This window comes from Schistocerca nitens, chromosome 6, assembly GCF_023898315.1.
Source record: "Schistocerca nitens isolate TAMUIC-IGC-003100 chromosome 6, iqSchNite1.1, whole genome shotgun sequence".
NCBI lineage: Eukaryota > Metazoa > Arthropoda > Insecta > Orthoptera > Acrididae > Schistocerca > Schistocerca nitens.
The window spans coordinates 618,866,893-618,887,390 of record NC_064619.1 but is presented as its reverse complement, the minus strand read 5'-3'; the positions used below and the strand labels follow the sequence as shown (position 1 = coordinate 618,887,390).

Sequence of the window (20,498 nt, the reverse complement as noted above, 5' to 3'; positions counted from 1 at the left end):
TAGTTATGAAACCTTATCGTCTGAAATTGGTTCAAGCACTGTCTGCAGCTGATAAGATTAAAAGAATCGATTTCTGTGATTTTATCCTTGCTCAAATGGAAACAGATGAATCTTTCGTTTCAAAGATTCTGTTTAGTGATGAAGCAACTTTCCACACTAAGGGGAAAGTCAACCGTCACAATGTCTGTATATGAGGCACTGAGAATCCGCGGGAAACAACTCAGTATGAACGTGACTCGCCTAAGGTGAACGTTTTCTGTGCCATTTGAGCCAATAAGGTTTTTGGTCCCTTTTTCTTCGAAGGTGCTACTGTAACTGGACTACAGTATATGGAGATGTTAGAGAATTGGCTGTTCCCTCAGCTCGAACAAGAAGCAGTGTTGCCAACTCTAAAAAACCCGAGTCGCTAGATTCAATGTCAAAAGTCGCTAAAACTGATTTTACTAGGGGTGTACTGAAAATTTCGTACTGTGAATGGTGCAATATGCCAGTGGGGGAGGGGGGGGGGAGTAAAATATTAATAAAAACTCTCATACGTAATTGCTATATTGTCTTAATTAAGCGACGCATCGCTTGCAACAACATATATATAAAATACGCTAACGTTTAATTAAACTTGTTGTTATAATTGACGCAACACATAAATTGTTTCAATCACAGTAGTCAAATATACTAGAAATATACAACTATATTTGTAACAAAAGAAAGCAAGAAAACAAATTCAGTTACAAAATATATGAATACCGGTATGTCAGCTATTCATCGTCGTCACTCAGAAGATCGAATAACTCTTCTGTTTCATGCTCTGACAGAACTGTAGTTGATGTAGAGGGTTGAACGTCGCTCAACAGATGATGCAGTTCGACTGGTTTTGTCGCAAAAGGGTAACTTTTGTTCGTTCCAACAAGCTCCAATACGTCCGACGGTATGTCAAAAGATGCACAATCTTTATTTTGTTTCTTCAGCTGGTCTCTCAATATGATCAAAGCATTAATTGTCTTTAACGATAATCTGTTACGTTGTTTAGTTTTTATGTTCATAGAACTGAATATTCTTTCCATTTCTGCATTTTAATGCGGTAGGCATAGAACAGTCATTGCTAGCTGTGAAATCAAAGAAAAAGGATTCTCCCCTGCGGTATTTTCACACTGCAAAACCTTACTCCAAAATAAAACAGTGTTAGTAGTGTTATTCCACCTAATGAAGTTGATATTATGCCATTCTTGCAACATACAGTCTATGAAATCGCTACTAGAACCCAGTTCTTTGGCTACATCCGCTACAGCATTATTTTTATTCTCTTTTAGTGTTTCTTCAACACTCAGCATTGACATTTTTTTCAGGATCGTAACATTACTTGGCAGTCTTTGTTGAATTTCTTTTATGAGTTTCAGGCTAAACTGAATGCATCTTCTTCAAATAAACTTTATTTTCTTCAGACAAACTTGACTCAGAGAATTTCTATAGTTAAAATCTTAGTTTTGTTAATGAAAATACTGGCCCAAAATAGTTTTGAGTCCTCAATACTCCAAAAGTCGCCATATAAGTCGCTAAATAATTTTTGTCGCTAAAAAGTTTTTTTTGTCGCTAAGACGAAGGCAAAAGTCGCCATTTCTAGCGACAAAGTCGCTAAATTGGCAACGCTGACAAGAAGCACAACAATTCATATTTCAGCAGGATGGAGCGCCACCACATTGGCACTTATCTGTCCGTAACTACCTGAACGTCAACTACCCGAGGCGATGGATCGGCCGCCAGGCAGCCCGTGACAGAGCACTTCATCACTGGCCTCCAAGAAGCCCTGATCTTACCCCCTGCGATTTTTTCTTATGGGGGTATGTTAAGGATATGGTGTTTCGGCCACCTCTCCCAGCCACCATTGATGATTTGAAACGAGAAATAACAGCAGCTATTCAAACTGTTACGCCTGATATTGCTCGTGTGTCTGGAGGGGGCCATATTGAACATCTCTGAACTTGTTTTTGAGTGAAAAAAAAAACTTTTTAAATACTCTTTGTAATGATGTATAACAGAAGGTTATATTATGTTTCTTTCATTAAATACACATTTTTAAAGTTGTGGTATTCTTTTTGAGTGTGTGTGTGTGTGTGTGTGTGTGTGTGTGTGTGTGTGTGTGTGTGTGTGTGTGTGCTACTTGACGTGTTATCTTAACGGTAAATAACGTCTTTTTCTACATTGTTGATATTCGTACCTGGAGTATCTATTATTTGTCTTGGTGATGCATCTTCGGTGAAATATCAAGCAGTCAAATTGGGATAGTGTTAGTTTATATCAGATAGGCCCTCTCCAGTGCTAATCTCTTCTTTTAATACATAAATTAGCGTAATATGGATGGTGCTGATTTTGAAATTGGCACAACTATACTGTGGGATTTTTCCAAAGAAGCTGATACAGGCGCAGACTATGGAGAATTTAGTGTATAGGAAGATTTCATTGAAGAAGATAATGCGTGTATAGTAACTACTGCTCAAGAGCACTTTGTGCAGAATGCAGAGCTAGGTCGCGACCGCTACGGTCGCAGGTTCGAATCCTGCCTTGGGCCTGGATGTGTGTGATGTCCTTAGGTTAGTTAGGTTTAAGTAGTTGTTAGTTCTAGGAGGCTGATGACCTCAGATGTTAAGTCCCATAGAGCTCAGAGTCATTTGAACCATTTTTTTTCCAATAACATTTTGAGCAGTAAAATTGTCATTATAGTGCGTAAAACGGAATAATTTGTACTTATGTTGTTTCTAACATACCACTGCAGATCTAGTAATCCTAATTAATTAGTTACTAGTTCATAATCTATAAATTATGACTTCGCCAATTAAACCAAGAGCAGGCATTGCCTGCAGGGGGAGCGATTGTCAAAACTAAGTTTCTGAAAACATCCACAAGTCGCACTTTGTATTTTTTATTGACCGGTTTCGCACTTCAAAGAACAACACAGCGTCATCAGAATATACTGTTTAAAATTGTCTAACTGCGTTAAATATTGCTTTTAAAGCAGGCTGACAGCTCAACTTACGTGTAGAGTACAGCAGTAAATGATGACATTTACTACTGATCTTTAAACGTACCGGTAAGTTTAAGTATTATGGTACAGCCAGATTAATCTTTAGAGCTGTCCGTCAGCTTTAAAGGCGATATTTAACGCAGCCAGCCAACATTAAACTGTATATTCTGATGATGCTCTTGTTCATTTGAAGAGCGAAACCGGTCAATAAAAAATACAAAGTGCGACTTGTGGCTGTTTTCAAAAACTTAATTATGACTTAGTTTAAATAAAATTTGGAGTAGTAAATTGTTCTAGGTCTTAGTAGCAGTGCAATATATATATCCTCCCCCCCCCCTTTTAGCGCTGTAGGGTTAATACGAAACTTTGTCTTTCAGAGTGCTGAAACAGTGGCAATGTGATTGGAAAAAATCATATGACTGGATACAAATCAAAGCAATGTACAGCATTCATGTCATGAAACAATGTTAATTAAAGAAATTAACAAATTAAGATTAACTGAATGAAATAAATTCGAATGACGACAAATATTTCTCGCAAAAAACACTCCCGACAAGTGACAGTATGTTCTCAAGAAGCAACTAATGAAGTCACCAAACAGTTCTAAAAATTGTATCTTATATGGCTTCTGTTCACGTTATCTGAGCATTTACCGAAAGAGAATTACAGGTGATGGGTGCAAACTAGCGGGAAGAGAGATACTGAGCTTCCACAAGTTTAAATTTAAAAAATTGTTTTTTTTTATTTAAACATAAATTTATAATGTAGTGAGAGTTATGAAGCTTTTAAAATCAAACAAATCTATAGTTACAAATACCAGAAGCACGAAAAATTCGTATTTAAGTAAATAAACACATACATTTTCAAAATACTTCATTTTTGGAACTACACCTTGTATTCACCTCTCCTTGAAATAAGATACCTTATTTGTCTCTGAAGTAAGTTGGCAACCGAAAACGCTAAAAAAGTTTCAAATGCAATCGCTCATACCAAGAAACTGAGTGAAAAAATTCATATAACTGTCGGATAATTGTTTCAGTCCGTTGTCTCACATTCAATGAAACTATTCGAACCCGGAGTGTCAGTGAATCACATTCATATAGCTGACTTGGGCGCAGAGAGTAGATTCATTCGCTGTTCTCTTCGTCTGAAAAAAAATGACTTAACGAATTACAATCGACTGGTCAATTGGTTATCAAAAACCAGTTGACTGCCCCAACAGTACAAGCGGTCGGCAAAAAGAGAGTACTACATTACACTGAGGCGACAAAAGTCATGGGACAGCTTCTAATATCGTGTCGGCCCTCCTTTTGCCAGACATAGTGCAGCAGTTGGCGTGGCAAGGACTCAACAAGTAGCTACCTGTAGAAGTCCCCTGCAGAAATATTGAGCCATGCTGCCTCTATAGCCGTCCACAATTGCGAAAGTGTTGCCGGTGCAGGATTCTGTGCACGAACTGGCCTCTCCATTAAGTCCCATAAATGTTCGATGTGTTTCATATCGAGCGATACGGGTGGCCATATCATTCGCTCAAATTGTCCAAAATGTTCTTCAAAACTACTCGCGAACAATTACGGCACGCTGACATAGCACAGTGTCATCCATAAAAATTCCATCATTGTTTGGGAACATGAACTCCATGAATGGCTGCAAATGGTCTTACAAGTAGTCGAACATAACCATTTCCAGTCAATCGTCAGTCCAATCCCTGCAAACACAGCTCATACCATTATGGAGCCACCACCAGCTTGCACAGTGCCTTGTTGACGACTTGCGTCCTTGGCTACGTGGGGTCTGCACCACACTCAAACTTTAGCCATACGCTCTCATCAACTCAAACTGGGACTCATCTGACCAGGCCTTGGTTTTCCAGCCGTCTAGTGTCCAGCTGATATGGTCACGAGCCCAGAAGAGGTGCTGCAGGCGATATTGTGTCGCTAGAAAAGGCACTCGAGAGCCCATTAACGCCAAATTTCACAGCACTGTCCTAACGAAGACGTTCGCCATACGCTCACACTGATTTCTGCGGTTACTTCACGTAGTGTTGCTTTCCGTTGGCACCGACAACTTCTAACAACCCTACCACAACAAAGGCCAAAATTTAATAATGAGTGTGGTGTTGCTCACGCTGCTAAATACTGCATTTTCGGGCAAAAACAAAGTTATTATGTGGCAGGTGTCATCAGAGCACAGTTAATAAAAGTCATTTCATGTAATAATGAATAAACTAGGCACTCATCTTTTCGTGTTTCCCACGCTGGTCTCGTTGTAAAATCATGGCTCAATCGTCGAAAATCTAGGTGGTGATGATTCCAAGCTCGGATGCAAAGAGGTCTACGTTTTCAAAAATGGCTCTGAGCACTATGGGACTCAACTGCTGAGGTCATTAGTCCCCTAGAACTTAGAACTAGTTAAACCTAAGGACATCACAAACACCCATGCCCGAGGCAGGATTCGAACCTGCGACCGTAGCGGTCTTGCGGTTCCAGACTGCAGCGCCTTTAACCGCACGGCCACTTCGGCCGGCGGTCTACGTTTTATTCTGCGATATTAAAAAGTTTTGTAGATGCGCTTCACAAACCAGATTACACTTTTGCGGGACAATGGTGATGTAAAAAAGTAATCAGCACTCCGAATTTAAGTTACACTTCTTTTTTATTGCTTCTGTTGCAATATCACGCAAGTCAATGCGACCTGATCCAGAGCAGCAACATCCCATAAAAATGATTGACGAAAACGGTCACACCAGTAATAAACTGATTACCACCTGAAATTTTAGTTAGCAGAAAACAGAACATCCGTGTTTGTACGTTTTAGAGGTATCCAAATGTATTATGTACACACGAATAACATAACTGCATTGTGAATGCAGTTGTGCCACCAAAGTAAAGCTAAGTAGTGGGAGAACATTGGTAAGTAATTACTGGATATAAGGCCCGCCTGTTATAGAAACAACCGTCTTTTCATGTAAATGCAAACTTATTTCAACACGTTTGTGCGATCGTCAGCGGGTAGGCTTATTCAGATCCCTTAAATGTGATCATGATTTGAGTGATAATTATTCTACGAAAATTAGGCCTAAAATATATACTTTTATGATTGTCATTATCTTATTTTTTCATTATTGGGTCGTGTAGGACCCTCTGAACAACATCAGATTCTGGTAGTTTGTCATCTGCAACTAAATAATGTTAATGTGAGTCTTGGTTGACGAGTGAACAAACAATTTTATATCTAAACGTAATTTTGTGTGAAATATTTCGCGTTTATATTTGCGATTACTCACGTTTAGATTTCTAAAATACTTTTTCAGTTGCATCTCCATAAGTTGTTGAGAAGCATGTGCAAACTCTAGACACGTCCAGCAGAACTTCGTAAGTTACGTTTTCGCCAGAAAACAGAGCGCTACTGTTGCCTTTGTGTTTCCAGTTCCAGCTGGCGTTCACTCTTCACGTTGGTTTGGCGCCGAATTTTAATTTTGTTTTCTTCCTTTCTTTCTCTCTCTCTCTCTCTCTCTCCCCATCCTTCTCTTTCTCTCACTCTGTGTGTGTGTGTGTGTGTGTGTGTGTGCATGCGTGTGATGTTGCGTACTAAGCAAGAGGCACGCAACAAGAACTGCGAGAGGCTCCCACGACAAAGGAACAAACCTCTCGCCTGGAGTCTCTCCATTCTGTGCAGCAGACTCCAGAAGACGCTCACAAGCACGGACCGCTTCCTGCTTCTGCGCCAATTTCTCCGGTGCATCGCGCACATCTGCCAATAGTGTGGATGGCCAATTGAGAACGCTTCGACTTGTACTGGCAGACATGGAAATCCTTCCACCGACACATGATGCGCTGTGGACAATGAGACAGTCCCGCACCGGCAGTTGGACAATTCGGTTCGGCGCCTGCAGCCCGCACAGTACAGTGCTTTGAAGACTACCTTCGGACATAGCACTTGCTACTTACAGAGAACTAGAATCAGTAACAGTGTGCCTGTCGAATTACAATCAAGGATAGTGACAATATAGAGACTGCCTAGAGGAGGCAAAATTATTTAGATATCAAACTTCCTGGCAGATTAAAACTGTGTGCCGGGCCGAGACTCGAACTCTGGACCTTTGCCTTTCGCAGGCAAGTGCTCTACGAACTGAGCTACCCAAGCACGACACACGCCCCGTCGTCACAGCTTTACTTCCGCCAGTACCTCGTCTCCTACCTTTCAAACTTTACAGAAGCTCTCCTGCGAACCACGCAGGACTAGCACTCCTGAAAGAAAGGATATTGCGGAGACATGGCTTAGCCACAGCCTAGGGGATGTTTCCAGAGTGAGATTTTCACTCTGCAGCGGAGTGTGCGCTGACATGAAACTTCCTGGCAGATCAAAACTATGTGCCGGACCGAGACTCGAACTCCGGACCTTCGACTTTCGAGTCTCGGTCCGGCACACAGTTTTAATCTGCCAGGAAGTTTCATATTAGCGCAAACTCCGCTGCAGAGTGAAAATCTCATTCTGTTATTTTGATATCATTGCCAAGTGCCACACATCAAACAGCGCCAAAGTTAAGTAACATCTATAACATAGTCTTAATAAATGTCATTTTTATTATTTATTTTGCTCCCACTTTTCTGTTATAACGTGTTCTGTCAGCAAGTGTTTACTTAATCTTACTGTGCGAAGGCTGTGAACCATAGAGGGTTTTTTGCTATTGTGGATATTTGGGATGAATTAATAGTAGCATTCGGTTACTACATTCAGCCCGCCCGGTTAGCCGTGCGGTCTAACGCACTGCTTTCCGCGTGGGAAGGCGTGCCGGTCCCCGGCACGAATCCGCCCGGCAGATTAGTGTCGAGGACTGGTGCGCCGGCCACTCTGTGAATGGTTTTAAGGTGGTTTTCCATTTGCATCGGCGAATGCTGGCTGGTTCCCCTTATTCCGCCTCGGTTACACTATGTCGGCGATTGCTGCGCAACATCCATGTACGTGTAATTACAACACAAACATTGGGGTTACACTCGTCTGGTGTGAGACGTTACCGGAGGGTCCACTGTGGGCCGAACCGCACAATAACCCCGGGTTCGGTGTGGGGCGGCGGTGGAGTGAGTGGATTGCTGTAGCCTGTTGTGGAGTTGTGAACCACTGCGGCGGGGACGAACCCTCTCCGTCGTTTCTAGGTTCCCAGTTCAATACAATACAAATACTACATTCACAATATATCGTCTTATCTGTACAGTTCCTTTAATGTGCCTTTGGCTCAAATGGCTCTGAGCACTATGGGACTTACCTTCCGAGGTCATCAGTCGCCCAAAACTTAGAACTACTTAAACCTAACTAACCTAAGGACATCACACACATCCATGACCGAGGCAGGATTCGAACCTACAATGGAATGTAGTCGAATTAAGTCGGGTGATGCTGAGGGAATTAGATTAGGAAATGAGACAAAGTTGTAAAGGAGTTTTGCTATTTGGGGAGCAAAATAACTGATGATGGTCGAAGTAGAGAGGATATCAAATGCAGATTCAGAGGGATGTAGTCTGCAGTAGGTACTGGGAGATGAAGAAGCTTGCACAGGATAGAGTAGCATGGAGAGCTGCATCAAACCAGTCTCAGGACTGAAGACCACAACAACAACAACGCTCCCAGCTGCACTATGGACGCAAACAACGATTTTTGCAGGGCTGTGCAAGCCAATGGTCATCTGTCCGATGGCGCATTTAAACGCGTGCACGAACCAGGTGCTTGCTGCGAGGCCCGTACGCAGAAACGTTTGCTGAAGTGTCGTTGGGTGACACTGTTGGGTATCGTCTTGGTTAACGTGGGTGTTGAGCTGCTCAACAGTTGCACGTCTGTTCACCTCTGCACATCTCTGCAGTCGCGAACTTTCACCCCTGACACTTACGGAGTGTGGTGCACCACCGTTGCTTCGGCGCCGGTTTTGGACAGCGCCATTTTGGCATGCACGGTGCCAGGCGAACAGTTTACAAATTAAGCCGTTTTGGAAATGCTTCCACATTTGACGGTAACACCAGTGGCCGTGCTCCTTTAGACGTCGGATAAAACGCACTGTTTCCGTATTACGACTCCGACTGCACTGTTTATCGCATCCCCACGATACGCTTCATATACTCTCCGCTGCTGGTGCTTCCACCCGCCGTCTGTGAGTCGTTATTGGACGTTGTCTCCGACGTACGATTATGTGATCAAAAGTATCCGGACACCTGGCTTAAAATGACTTACAAGTTCGTGGCGCCCTCCATCGGTAATGCTGGAATTCAATATGGTGTTGGTCCACCCTTAACCTTGATGACAACTTCCACTGTCGCAGGAAAACATTTAATCAGGTGCTGGAAGGTTTCTTGGGGAATTGCAGCCCATTCTTCACGGAGTGCTGCAATGAGGAGAGGTATCGATGTCGGTCGGTGAGGCCTGGCACGAAGTCGGCGTTCGAAAACATCCCAAAGGTGTTCTATAGGATTCAGGTCAGGACTCCGTGCGGGCCAGTCCATTACAGGGATTTCATTGTTGTGTAGCCACTCCGCCACAGGCCGTGCATTATGAACAGGTGATCGATCGTTTTGAACGATGCAATCGCTTTTCAACAGTGGGAAGCAACAAGGTGCTTAAAACGTGAATGAAGACTTGTGCTGTGATAGTGCCACGCAAAACAACAAGAGGTGCAAGCCCCCTCCATGAAATACGCCACCACACCATAACACCACCGCCTCCGAATTTTATTGTTGGCACTACACACGCTGACAGATGACGTTCACTGGGCAATAGCCATACCCACACCCTGCCATCGGATCGCAAAACTGTGTACCGTGATTTGTCACTCCACACTACGTTTTTTCCACTGTTCAATCGTTCCAATGTTTACGCCCCTTACACCAAGCGAGGCGTCGTTTGGCGTTTCGGCGTGAGCTTATGAGCAGTCGCTCGACCGTGAAGTCCAAGTTTTCTCACCTCCCGCCTGACTGTCATAGTACTTGCTGTGGATCCTGATGCAGTATGGAATTGCTGTGTGACGGTCTGGTCTGCCTATTACACATTTGGACCCTCTTCAACTGCCGGCGGTCTCTGTCAGTCAACAGAGTCCCTTCACGTTTCCACTTCACCATCACATCAGAAACAGTGGACCTAGGGATGTATAGGAGCTTGGAAATCTCGCGTACAGGCATGTCACACATGTGGCACCCAGTCACCTGACCACGTTCTAAGTCCGTGAGTTCCGCGGAGCGTCCCATTCTGCTCTCTCACGATGTCTAATGACTACTGAGATCGCTGATATGGAGTACCTGGCGGTAGATGGCAGCACAGTGCACCTAATATGAAAAACATATGTTTTTGGCGGGGTCCGGATGCTTTTGATCACATAGTGTAGGAGACTGTGACATTAATGTGACTGGACCATGTATGTGCACTGTTTTGTGTCGCTTCTCAATAACTTATTGGAATGCAGACTAAAAAGGATTTTTCAAATCTAAGAGTAAATAATCGAAAATATAGTCGCGAAATGTTTTCGCAGACAAAATTCCAACCAAGACTTACGATAACATCATGTAGTTGCAGTTGCCGCTATCTGATAATGTACAGTGGTTCCCTCAGATCCCGACAATGTAAAGGTAACGACAAAGATATCAAAAACGTGCTTTCGGCCTATTCTTCGTAGAATAATTATCACTCAAAACATGTTCACGTTTTACACATTTGACTAAAGTACACTGAATGACCATGGCACAAATGTGCTGAAACATGTTTGTGTTTAGATATACGAGGGCATTTCGAAAAGTAAAGATACAATGGCTCGCAGTCCTTAAATAGAACATTTATTTAGAAAACGTCAGTTACATCTTATTAACTGGATTATTTGTTATTTTTCGACATAATCACCCCCACTATCCAAACATTTGTTAAGCCGGTGCACAAGCTTTTGTATCCCACAGTCATAGAAGGCTGCCGCCTGTTGTCGGAACCACATTTCAACTTCATCTTTGATCTCTTCATCATCGTGGAATGATTTTCCACAAAGATGTGACTTCAGGTAACGGAAGACATGGAAGTCGGTGGGCACAAGGTCCGGGCTGTATGGTGGATGGTCCAATACGTCTCATTTGAATTGTTTGAGAAGTGCTTTGGTTACGAGCGCTGTGTGAGGCCGAGCGTTGTCATGATGCAAGCGGACTCCACTTGTCAGCATTCCCCTGCGTTTGTTTTGAATTGCCCTTCGAAGACGTTTCAATGTCTGGCAATATGCAGCAGCATTTTTTTTTGTCGTTCCAGGAGGCATAAATTCCAACAGAAGAATGCCTTGTCTGTCCCAAAAAACAAAAGCCATGATTTTCTTCGCTGAAATCGACGTTTTGCATTTCTTGGCTTTTGGTGAATTCGAATGACGCCATTGCATTGATTGTTGCTTGGATTCAGGTGTATGGTGATAAACCCACATCTCGTCACCTGTTACAATGTGATCAAGGAACTCATCACCTGCTTCAGAATAGCGTGTGAGGAAGTCGAGTGCAAAGCCCATCCTTTTCTTTTTGTGTTCTTCCGTTAGCAGTTTTGGAACTCAGCGTGCACACAATTTCCTGTACCCTAACTTGACAGTCACAACGTCATAAAGAGTTGTCATTGACACGTCCGGTATGATCTGAAGTAATTCTTTCAATGTGAGACGTCTATTCGCACGAACTGCTTGCTCCGTTCTGCAAAGAAGGGCATCAGGGATCACAGACGGCCGACCTGTTCTTTGTTCGTCATGAACATCGGTCCTACCTTCAGAGAAATGACGACACCATTCCGTTACATTTTGTCGATTCATAATGTTCCCATAAACAGAAACAATTTCTTTGTGAATATCCGCAGGTCGCTGACCTTTTGCATGAAGAAAACGTATGACGGAGCGCACTTCGCATTTGGCGGGATTCTGAATCGGCGGAGCCATTTTAAACACCCTACTCCAATCAGAAGCAACGTTCAACTGCCGAACGACCGCGAGGAGAAAGCTAACGGTTCATGGTTAACACCAGTGTTGCCAACTTGCTCGCCAAAACTCTTCTGTTCCTCTGGCGTATGGTGTATCTTTACTTTCCGAAAATACCCTCGTATACAGGGTGTTACAAAAAGGTACGGCCACACTTTCAGGAAACATTCCTCACACACAAAGAAAGAAAATATGTTATGTGGACATGTGTCCGGAAACGCTTACTTTCCATGTTAGAGCTCATTTTATTACTTCTCTTCAGATCACATTAATCATGGAATGGAAACACACAGCAACAGAACGTACCAACGCGACTTCACTTTGTTACAGGAAATGTTCAAAATGTCCTCCGTTAGCGAGGATACATGCACCCACCCTCCGTCGCATGGAATCCCCGATGCGCTGATGCAGCCCTGGAGAATGGCGTATTGTATCACAGCCGTCCACAATACGAGCACGAAGAGTCTCTGGATTTGCTACCGGGGTTGCGTAGACAAGAGCTTTCAAATGCCCCCATAAATGAAAGTCAAGAGGGTTGAGGTCAGGAGAGCGTGGAGGCCATGTCGTACTTGTAAAGGCACATGTTCTAGCAGCACAGGTAGAGTATCCCGTATGAAATCATGATAACGTGCTCCATTGAGCGTAGGTGGAAGAACATGGGGCCCAATCAAGACATCACCAACAATGCCTGCGCAAACGTTCACAGAAAATCTGTGTTGATGACGTGATTGCACAATTGCGTGCGGATTCTCGTCAGCCCACACATGTTGATTGTGAAAATTTACAATTTGATCACGTTGGAATGAAGCCTGATCCGTAAAGAGAACATTTGCACTGAAATGAAGATTGACACATTGTTGGATGAACCATTCGCAGAAGTGTACCCGTGGAGGACAACCAGCTGCTGATAGTGCCTGTACACGCTGTACATGGTACGGAAACAACTGGTTCTCCCGTAGCACTCTCCGTACAGTGACGTGGTCAACGTTACCTTGTACAGCAGCAACTTCTCTGACGCTGATATTAGGGTTATCGTCAACTGCATGAAGAATTGCCTCGTACATTGCAGGTGTCCTCGTCGTTATAGGTCTTCCCCAGTCGCGAGTCATAGACTGGAATGTTCCGTTCTCCCTAAGACACCGATCAATTGCTTCGAACGTCTTCCTGGCGGGACACCTTCGTTCTGGAAATCTGTCTCGATACAAACGTACCGCGCCACGGCTATTGCCCCGTGCTAATCCATACATCAAATGGGCATCTGCCAACTCCGCATTTGTAAACATTGCACTGACTGCAAAACCACGTTCGTGATGAACACTAACCTGTTGATGCTACGCACTGATGTGCTTGATGCTAGTACTGTAGAGCAATGAGTCGCACGTCAACACAAGCACCGAAGTCAACATTACCTTCCTTCAATTGGGCCAACTGGCGGTGAATCGAGGAAGTACAGTACATACTGAGGAAACTAAAATGAGCTCTAACATGGAAATTAAGCGTTTCCAGACACATGTCCACATAACATCTTTTCTTTATTTGTGTGTGAGGAATGTTTCCTGAAAGTTTGGCCGTACCTTTTTGTAACATCCTGTATAAAAAAAATGGTTACGGTTGATTGCGTAAGAGGTGGACGTAGCACTTGGTAATTGTATCAGCAAGAGCAGTACAACCAAATGGTGAGTGTGATTAGTGAGCAGTAAGTAGACAGTGGAGCAGAGGCTGGGTTCCCTCACCTGGTAGAGGCCGTGCGGGCAGCGCGAGACGCAGCGGCCCGGTATGGCGACGTGCCGGCAGACGAAGCAGTCGCGGTCGCTGGGCCCCGAGCAGCCGCCCAGGCAGCTGGCGTGGCAGCAGCCGCCGGACGAGTCGCACGCGCGCGCCTCGCACTGCGCCGGGCAGCCTGCAACACGCCACACACCACTCTCTGTGCTCATCTCCCGACCAACTCTGCACTAGGCGAACATTTCTACAGGTATGTTCCTACGAGCGCGGCACACTTTCGTGATAGCTGTCTCGCATCTGCGGGAGTGGTCCAGCAGTCGTGGATTGTGCGCAGCAGTGGCGGGGGGAGAATTTTCAACTGTACAGATCAGGGCTTAACAACTGGCCGGTTTTGAGCGCGAGTACTCGCGTCTGCTCAGGCACGTGCTCGCGAGCAGCAGCAAGGTCGCGGAGTCGGGAGGGTGGGGAGGGAGGGGAAATGCGCGCGCACGTTTGAATAGGGCCGCAGCGTGCCTATTGAATTCGCGCCGACTGTGTAACGTTTAAAGTACTACGATCAGCTCTTAACAGTCACTTCGCTGGTTAGGAATCATGTGAAGTCGCCGTTGTGTAACCCCAACCATGCTTTCGCAGTTCAACCCCAATTGGGGGGAATTGTATCTGTTTACAGAAAAAGATGGTGTTGCAAAATGTTTAGTATGTCACAAAACGCTGAATTCTTTTACGAAATTTAATTTGCAGCGACATTATATGTCGTACCACGCGAAAGACTACGGACGTGGAAAATGTGATTGACCCGATCGTGCGTAGGAAGTTATTAAACTTAAAAGTAAGCTATCCGAAGAAGATCTGGACGACGAAGAAAAATCAACTGAGGCAGCTCTCAGAGTGGGTTACAAAATTGCTTTGCTTTTAGCAAAATCCCTGCGCCCCTTAACTGATGGCGATTTAATAAAGGAATGTTTGGTAGTTGCAGCGGAACATTTGTGTCCATCTCAAGTTGAACAGTTTCGGATTGTGCCATTATCTAACATGACCATTATGCGTCGCATACAGGACATGGCAGACGACGTCAGAGCCAGCTTGCAAATATCTGTAAAGATTTTATGGCGTATTCTCTAGCTCTGGACGAAAGTGTTGATATCACTGGAACAGCGCAGCTTGCCATATTTATTAGAGGTGTTAATAGAGATCTTCAGGTGAGGGAGGAGCTCCTCGATGTAGTAGCCATGAAGAACACTACAACCGGAGGTGATATTTTAAGCAGTGTTGAAGAAAGTGTTGAAAATATAGGATTGTCGTGGAATTCTTTAGTTTCAGTGTCTACAGATGGTAGAGGCATACACTAAGCTAACAAAATTATGTGGCACGTGTACATTCTCCTCTATTTGTTTCATTTGTCGCAGTAATAATTCGTGAGTGATATCCCTGCAGGTGGCCGCGGATTTACATCGACTGGCTGCAGCTGTTGTGTACCCCACGTGACTCTCCCCACTCTCCGCTCTGGTCCGGTAGTGGGGATAGCGTGCTCGCGCTGCTCCGTGCTCGCGCCTTGCTGCTCACAGCTTGCTCCGCGAGCACGTATGTTGTGAAGCCCTGGTATAGATCCTTCAGTAATACGTCCTTGGTTCTCTGCCAGGCCACTTGGAGCGCTGCAAGTCCATCACTCCTAGAATGCCTGTATAGGGAGAGAGTGGCCATCCGGACGATACGGCGGCCATTTTTCTGCCAAAATGCGGGCGGGACTTTTGAATGGCCAGTAGTGGAGTACACACTCACCGAATCAAAAGCACAAGGCAATATGGCGGAATCATTCGTCAAATGCCTTTCTTTACAGCTGTAATATACTCATAGCAGCCTACTACGTGCAGCACAGGAAAATTTGATACAATGGCTGTAAAAATTATTCGTTACTTGCATTTATCTCCTTTTAAGTTCGTTTACTAGACATATTGCAATGAAAATAACGTACATAAAAAATATAGTATATACCATTTGTTTCGTATCGGAAGTGCATAACGCTAAAGATTTAACGTACCTGTATTACGTCAGATGAATGAAAGTCGTAAGCAGTTGTTTACTTGTGACATGCAAAAAGTGTGAGACGTATTAGTACTTCTTGCCACGTCTTCAAACTTTTTACATGTCACAAGTAAACAACTGCTTACAACTTTCTTTGATATAATACCTCTCGTAGATAACAAACGAAAAAGATTAAAAAAATCAGGTAATGTTAAATGTAGGCTACTGTAATGATGACCAAATATAACAAGAAAACTACCGTATCCCTTCTACCCCACAGTAAGTAGGCCTATTAAAAACTGTCTTCGAGAGTACCTACAATTATTTACTACGAATAATGTTTCAGCAACCACAAAAACTGCGGAAAACGTGCTTAAACTTGCCTGCGTCACCGTTTCCAGCAAGGCTGTAAGATATTGGCTTCAGAAAATCTTGTGATGCTACCAGTATGCACGAGCCGTTAAAGAAATAATAGCTTAAAAACCGATATACAACTAAATCGAACATGCATGCACAACGCATAACAAGTCTCTCAATAATTCAGATACTGTACCTTTTAATCGTTTCCAAAAGTCCTCTGAACTTCAATTCAACTCAAAAGCACGGCGAACATAGGAAGCGCGAGAGACGATTGGCAGAAAAATGGCGCCAAAGCTAATCAACCAATCACGGGCAACTTCACCTATGGCCACTCTCTCTGTATACAGCCTCTCTAATCACTCCTAGAGGTGATTGGTTGATTAGCTTTGGCAGAAAAATGGCGCCAAACGTCTCTCGCGCTTCCTATGTTCGCCGTGCTTTTGAGTTGAAGTTCAGAGGACTTTTGGAAACGATTAAAAGGTATTTGAATTATTGAAAGACTTGTTATGTGTTGTGTATGCATGTTCGATTTAGTTGTATATCGTTTTTAGTACGTAATTAGCGTTTGCGATCTTAAATACGAGTTGAAATAATGAAGCGTTTTGTGATGAAGTCGGGAGGCCTACATGTTTGAAGTAACCAGGTTGTGCTGCATTTGGTTGTTCCAATAGAGGCGAAGGTGGATTTCGCATCTTAGCATTTCCACGCAATGAAGAAAGACGAAAGCAGTGGGCAGTCGCAGCCAACAGGGCTGACATAAATCAAACAGGAGCCTTGTGGAAGCCAACCAAGTACTCTTATCTATGCGAAGTAAGTCGTTTGTGCTTTTTTCTACATATAAAACAACTTGCAATATACATAGTTAAATTTGAAAACAGACCTGTAAATTGGCTGTGTGAAAATTATTATAACACATTATTCTTATAAACAAAGGCATTTAACGAATGATTTCGCTATATTGACTTGTGCTTTTGATTCGGTGAGTGTGTACTCCACTACTCCACTACTGGCCATTCAAAAGTCGTGCCCGCAGTTTGGCAGAAAAATGGCAGCCGTATCGTCCGGTTAGCCACTCTCTCCCTATATAGGCTCTCTAATCACTCCTAAAGCCCTGTATAGGGAAAGTACGGCCAACTTGCCAGTGGCCGCCATTTTGGGCCCACTGCGCCGCAGGTGAAACATTGACTTCTGCAGCATATTGAGCTGTATGCCGGGTGATCAAAAAGTCAGAACAAATTTGAAAACTGAATAAATCACGGAATAATGTAGATAGAGAGGTACAAATTGACACACATGCTTGGAATGACATGCGGTTTTATTAGAACCAAAAAAATACAAACGTTCAAAAATGTCCGACAGATGGCGCTTCATCTGATCAGAATAGTAATAATTAGCATAAAAAAGTAAGACAAAGCAAAGATGATGTTCTTTACAGGAAATGCTCAATATGTCCACCATCATTCCTCAAAAATAGCTGTAGTCGAGGAATAATGTTGTGAACAGCACTGTAAAGCATGTGCGGAGTTATGGTGAGGCATTGGCGTCGGATGTTGTCTTTCAGCATCCCTAGAGATGTCGGTCGATCACGATACAGTTGCGACTTCAGGTAACCCCAAAGTCAATAATCGCACGGACTGAGGTCTGGGGACCTGGGAGGCCAAGCATGACGAAAGTGGCGACTGAGCACACGATCATCACCAAACGACGCGCGCCAGAGATCTTTCATGCGTCTAGCAATATGGCGTTTTTTTTCTTTTTTTTTTTGTTCTAATAAAATCCCATGTATTCCAAGCATGTGTGTCAATTTTTACCTCCCTATCTACATTATTGCGTGGTTTATTAAGTTTTCAAATTTATACTGATTTTTTGATCATCCGGTATATTAGAGAAGTGCAGTCAACCGTCTAATGCACTGCTAAAACTGGTCAGTGACTTTAAACGGAACATGTCGGATATTTTGCAACAAAAAATCTCAACAAATTTAAACTAAATGAGACAAAATGCATTTGTTGTGGCGAGCATGGGGGAGGGTGGGGGGGGGTTGTTAGGGGGAGGAGACCAGACAGCGAGGTCATCGGTCTCATAGGATTAGGGAAGGACGGGGAAGGAAGTTGGCCATCCCTTCCAAAGGAACCATCACAGCATCTACCTGGAGTGATTTTAGGGAAATCACGGAAAACCTAAACCAGAATGACCGGACGCGGGATTGAACAGTCGTCCTCCCGAATACGAGTCCAGTGTGCTAGCCACTGCGCCACATCGCTCGGTGTGGCGAGCATAAAACACAATTTTTTCCCTGCTATCCTTTATTAATAGCGAAAGTTGATTTCGCAGTTCTTGTTGCGGTATCGAATTTGAACGCCTGTTTTCGTAATTCGCGTTAAATTGGTCCTATCCAATAGTCGGCATGACAAAAGGAAACCAATATTAGTTCGCAAGTGCAAGGAAAAAATCCATCGCTAATTTGAAGTTCTATATTGACTCACTTCTTGTTCCTGCTACTCGGTAATGTGAAAATTCGGTCAATATCTCTTTTGTTATACGAAATAAAGCATTGGATTCAAATATATATGCGCAGTACCTTAGTAAATGAATTGATAAACGTGCCTATATGGTTACCAATGCTACATATTTTTGTCAGATCTATCCCATAAAATTTTGTCTAATACAATATTTTTAAAACTTGTTCGAATAAAACTAGCCTTACAATCAAAAGTAGGCAGTAGGAAACAGGAACAACTATATTCGAATTAATAGACTGTAGATTAGCGGCCGGGTTGCAACAGTAATAATATCTTCAAAAATGTTTTATGGGACTTAACTACCAAGGTCAACAGTCTCTAAGCTTACACACTACTTAACCTAAATTATCTTAAGGACAAACACACACACCCATGCCCGAGGGAGGACTCGAACCTCCGCCGAGACCAGCCGCATAGTCCATGACTGCAGCGCCTCAGACCGCTCGGCTAATCCCGCGCGGCTTAATAATATCTCCTGGTAACCTTAATGGCTACTGAATGAGAGGTCGCAGGTTCGGTACTTGCCTACTGCAATTTTTTTTCTTTTTATATATTATATTGTGCGGAACAAAGTACAATTTATTACTGTGAGCGTCGTAAATATAAGTTTAAACCATACTGTACAGTCAATCAGGTCAAATTTTTTACCAGTCATGATAACTTTGTACGGTACCACTCACTATTTTTCCGTTTTATGTGGTAACAGTGGCAGTTTTATTTCTAAGATTTCTGTTTTGTAATTAAATTACCATTAAACCATCCTATTAGCTCTTCTGACCGTTTTTTGCTGTTCGAATGGACTGGAAACTAAGTAACAGAAATACAAAAAGTAGACAAAAGGCCAGAAATGAATAAAATTAACTGAATGGTTAAGTCGAGTTCCTGCAACCTTTCCCATTGCGACCAAAATCCTCCTCCTTGTTGCGTCTCTCCCTTCGGAAGGAATTCTGTACAGTCTTACTCCCCTTTCGTCTCGAAACGAACAGCCAAAAGCACAGCACTGGGGCATTATCCTACTTAAAACTTCGAAAATACACAACACTTTCTAGGCTTCACACGTAACGCTCGGGCCCACGATGGCTGCTAATGCTAATGTCACGTGACGCGGTTTCAACCAATCCTGAACAGCGGACGGCAGCAAACGCAGGGGAATAGGATGTCCACACTTTCCTTTATACAGATCTTTAATCACTCCACCATCTGCGTTTCTTACTCGGTATTTAATGACTCCCACAGTGGCGATTCGCCAGTACACGTTCTGGGTGTTCACAAATTTTTAGACAGAGAAATATGAGAGAGTGTCAAACAATCCAGGATGGAATGTAACAATGTTATGAAAAAGATAGATTCTACTCAGCGTACAGCAGAGATGCCGAGTCGCAGATAGTCACAACAAAAAGACTATGATAAATTAGCTTTCGGCCAGTATGGCCCTCGTCAAAAAAACACACACACACACACGATTGCAGTCTCTGGCAACTGTAGCCACGCTGTCAAGTGTGCCAGAGATTGTTTTTAACTACTAGTGGAAGAAATCATCTACCACATATCGAAAAACGTCGATTTTCTTTTTCATCTTTAAAAAGTTTTAAATTCCGTGAAAATGTCTCCACTGTCTGTTTCTTCTCTTTCATCTCATTTTTTTTATTGTCATTTGGTTGAAGAGGAGGTGGTTGCCTGTATCCCTGACAGTCCACCCCTCTGCCCTTTCCGGCCGCGGGGGCGGGGGGGGGGGGGAATGAAATAACAGTGTTAAAAGACTTAGAACTCAAATAATTATCCGCCAACGGTGTTCGCTGAACTCTCAAAAATTCTCTAGAAAATCGACTTCGAAATTTTCCGAGCGCCTTTACTCAATAATTCCCGGCAAATTTGTGGACGGAACGCATGG

The 20,498-nt window shown here is 43.4% G+C and overlaps 1 protein-coding gene across 1 annotated transcript in view; it reads right to left on the bottom strand.

Moving 5' to 3' along the window:
• The window catches only part of LOC126263526 (insulin receptor), a 102,584-nt gene extending 88,669 nt beyond the window's left edge, over positions 1–13,915 (bottom strand). Inside the window, exon 1 of the mRNA XM_049960620.1 lies at positions 13,715–13,915. Within this exon, the coding sequence (XP_049816577.1) occupies positions 13,715–13,915 (201 nt within the window). The remainder of the gene's footprint in view (positions 1–13,714) is intronic.
• Between the last annotated feature and the right edge of the window lie 6,583 nt (positions 13,916–20,498).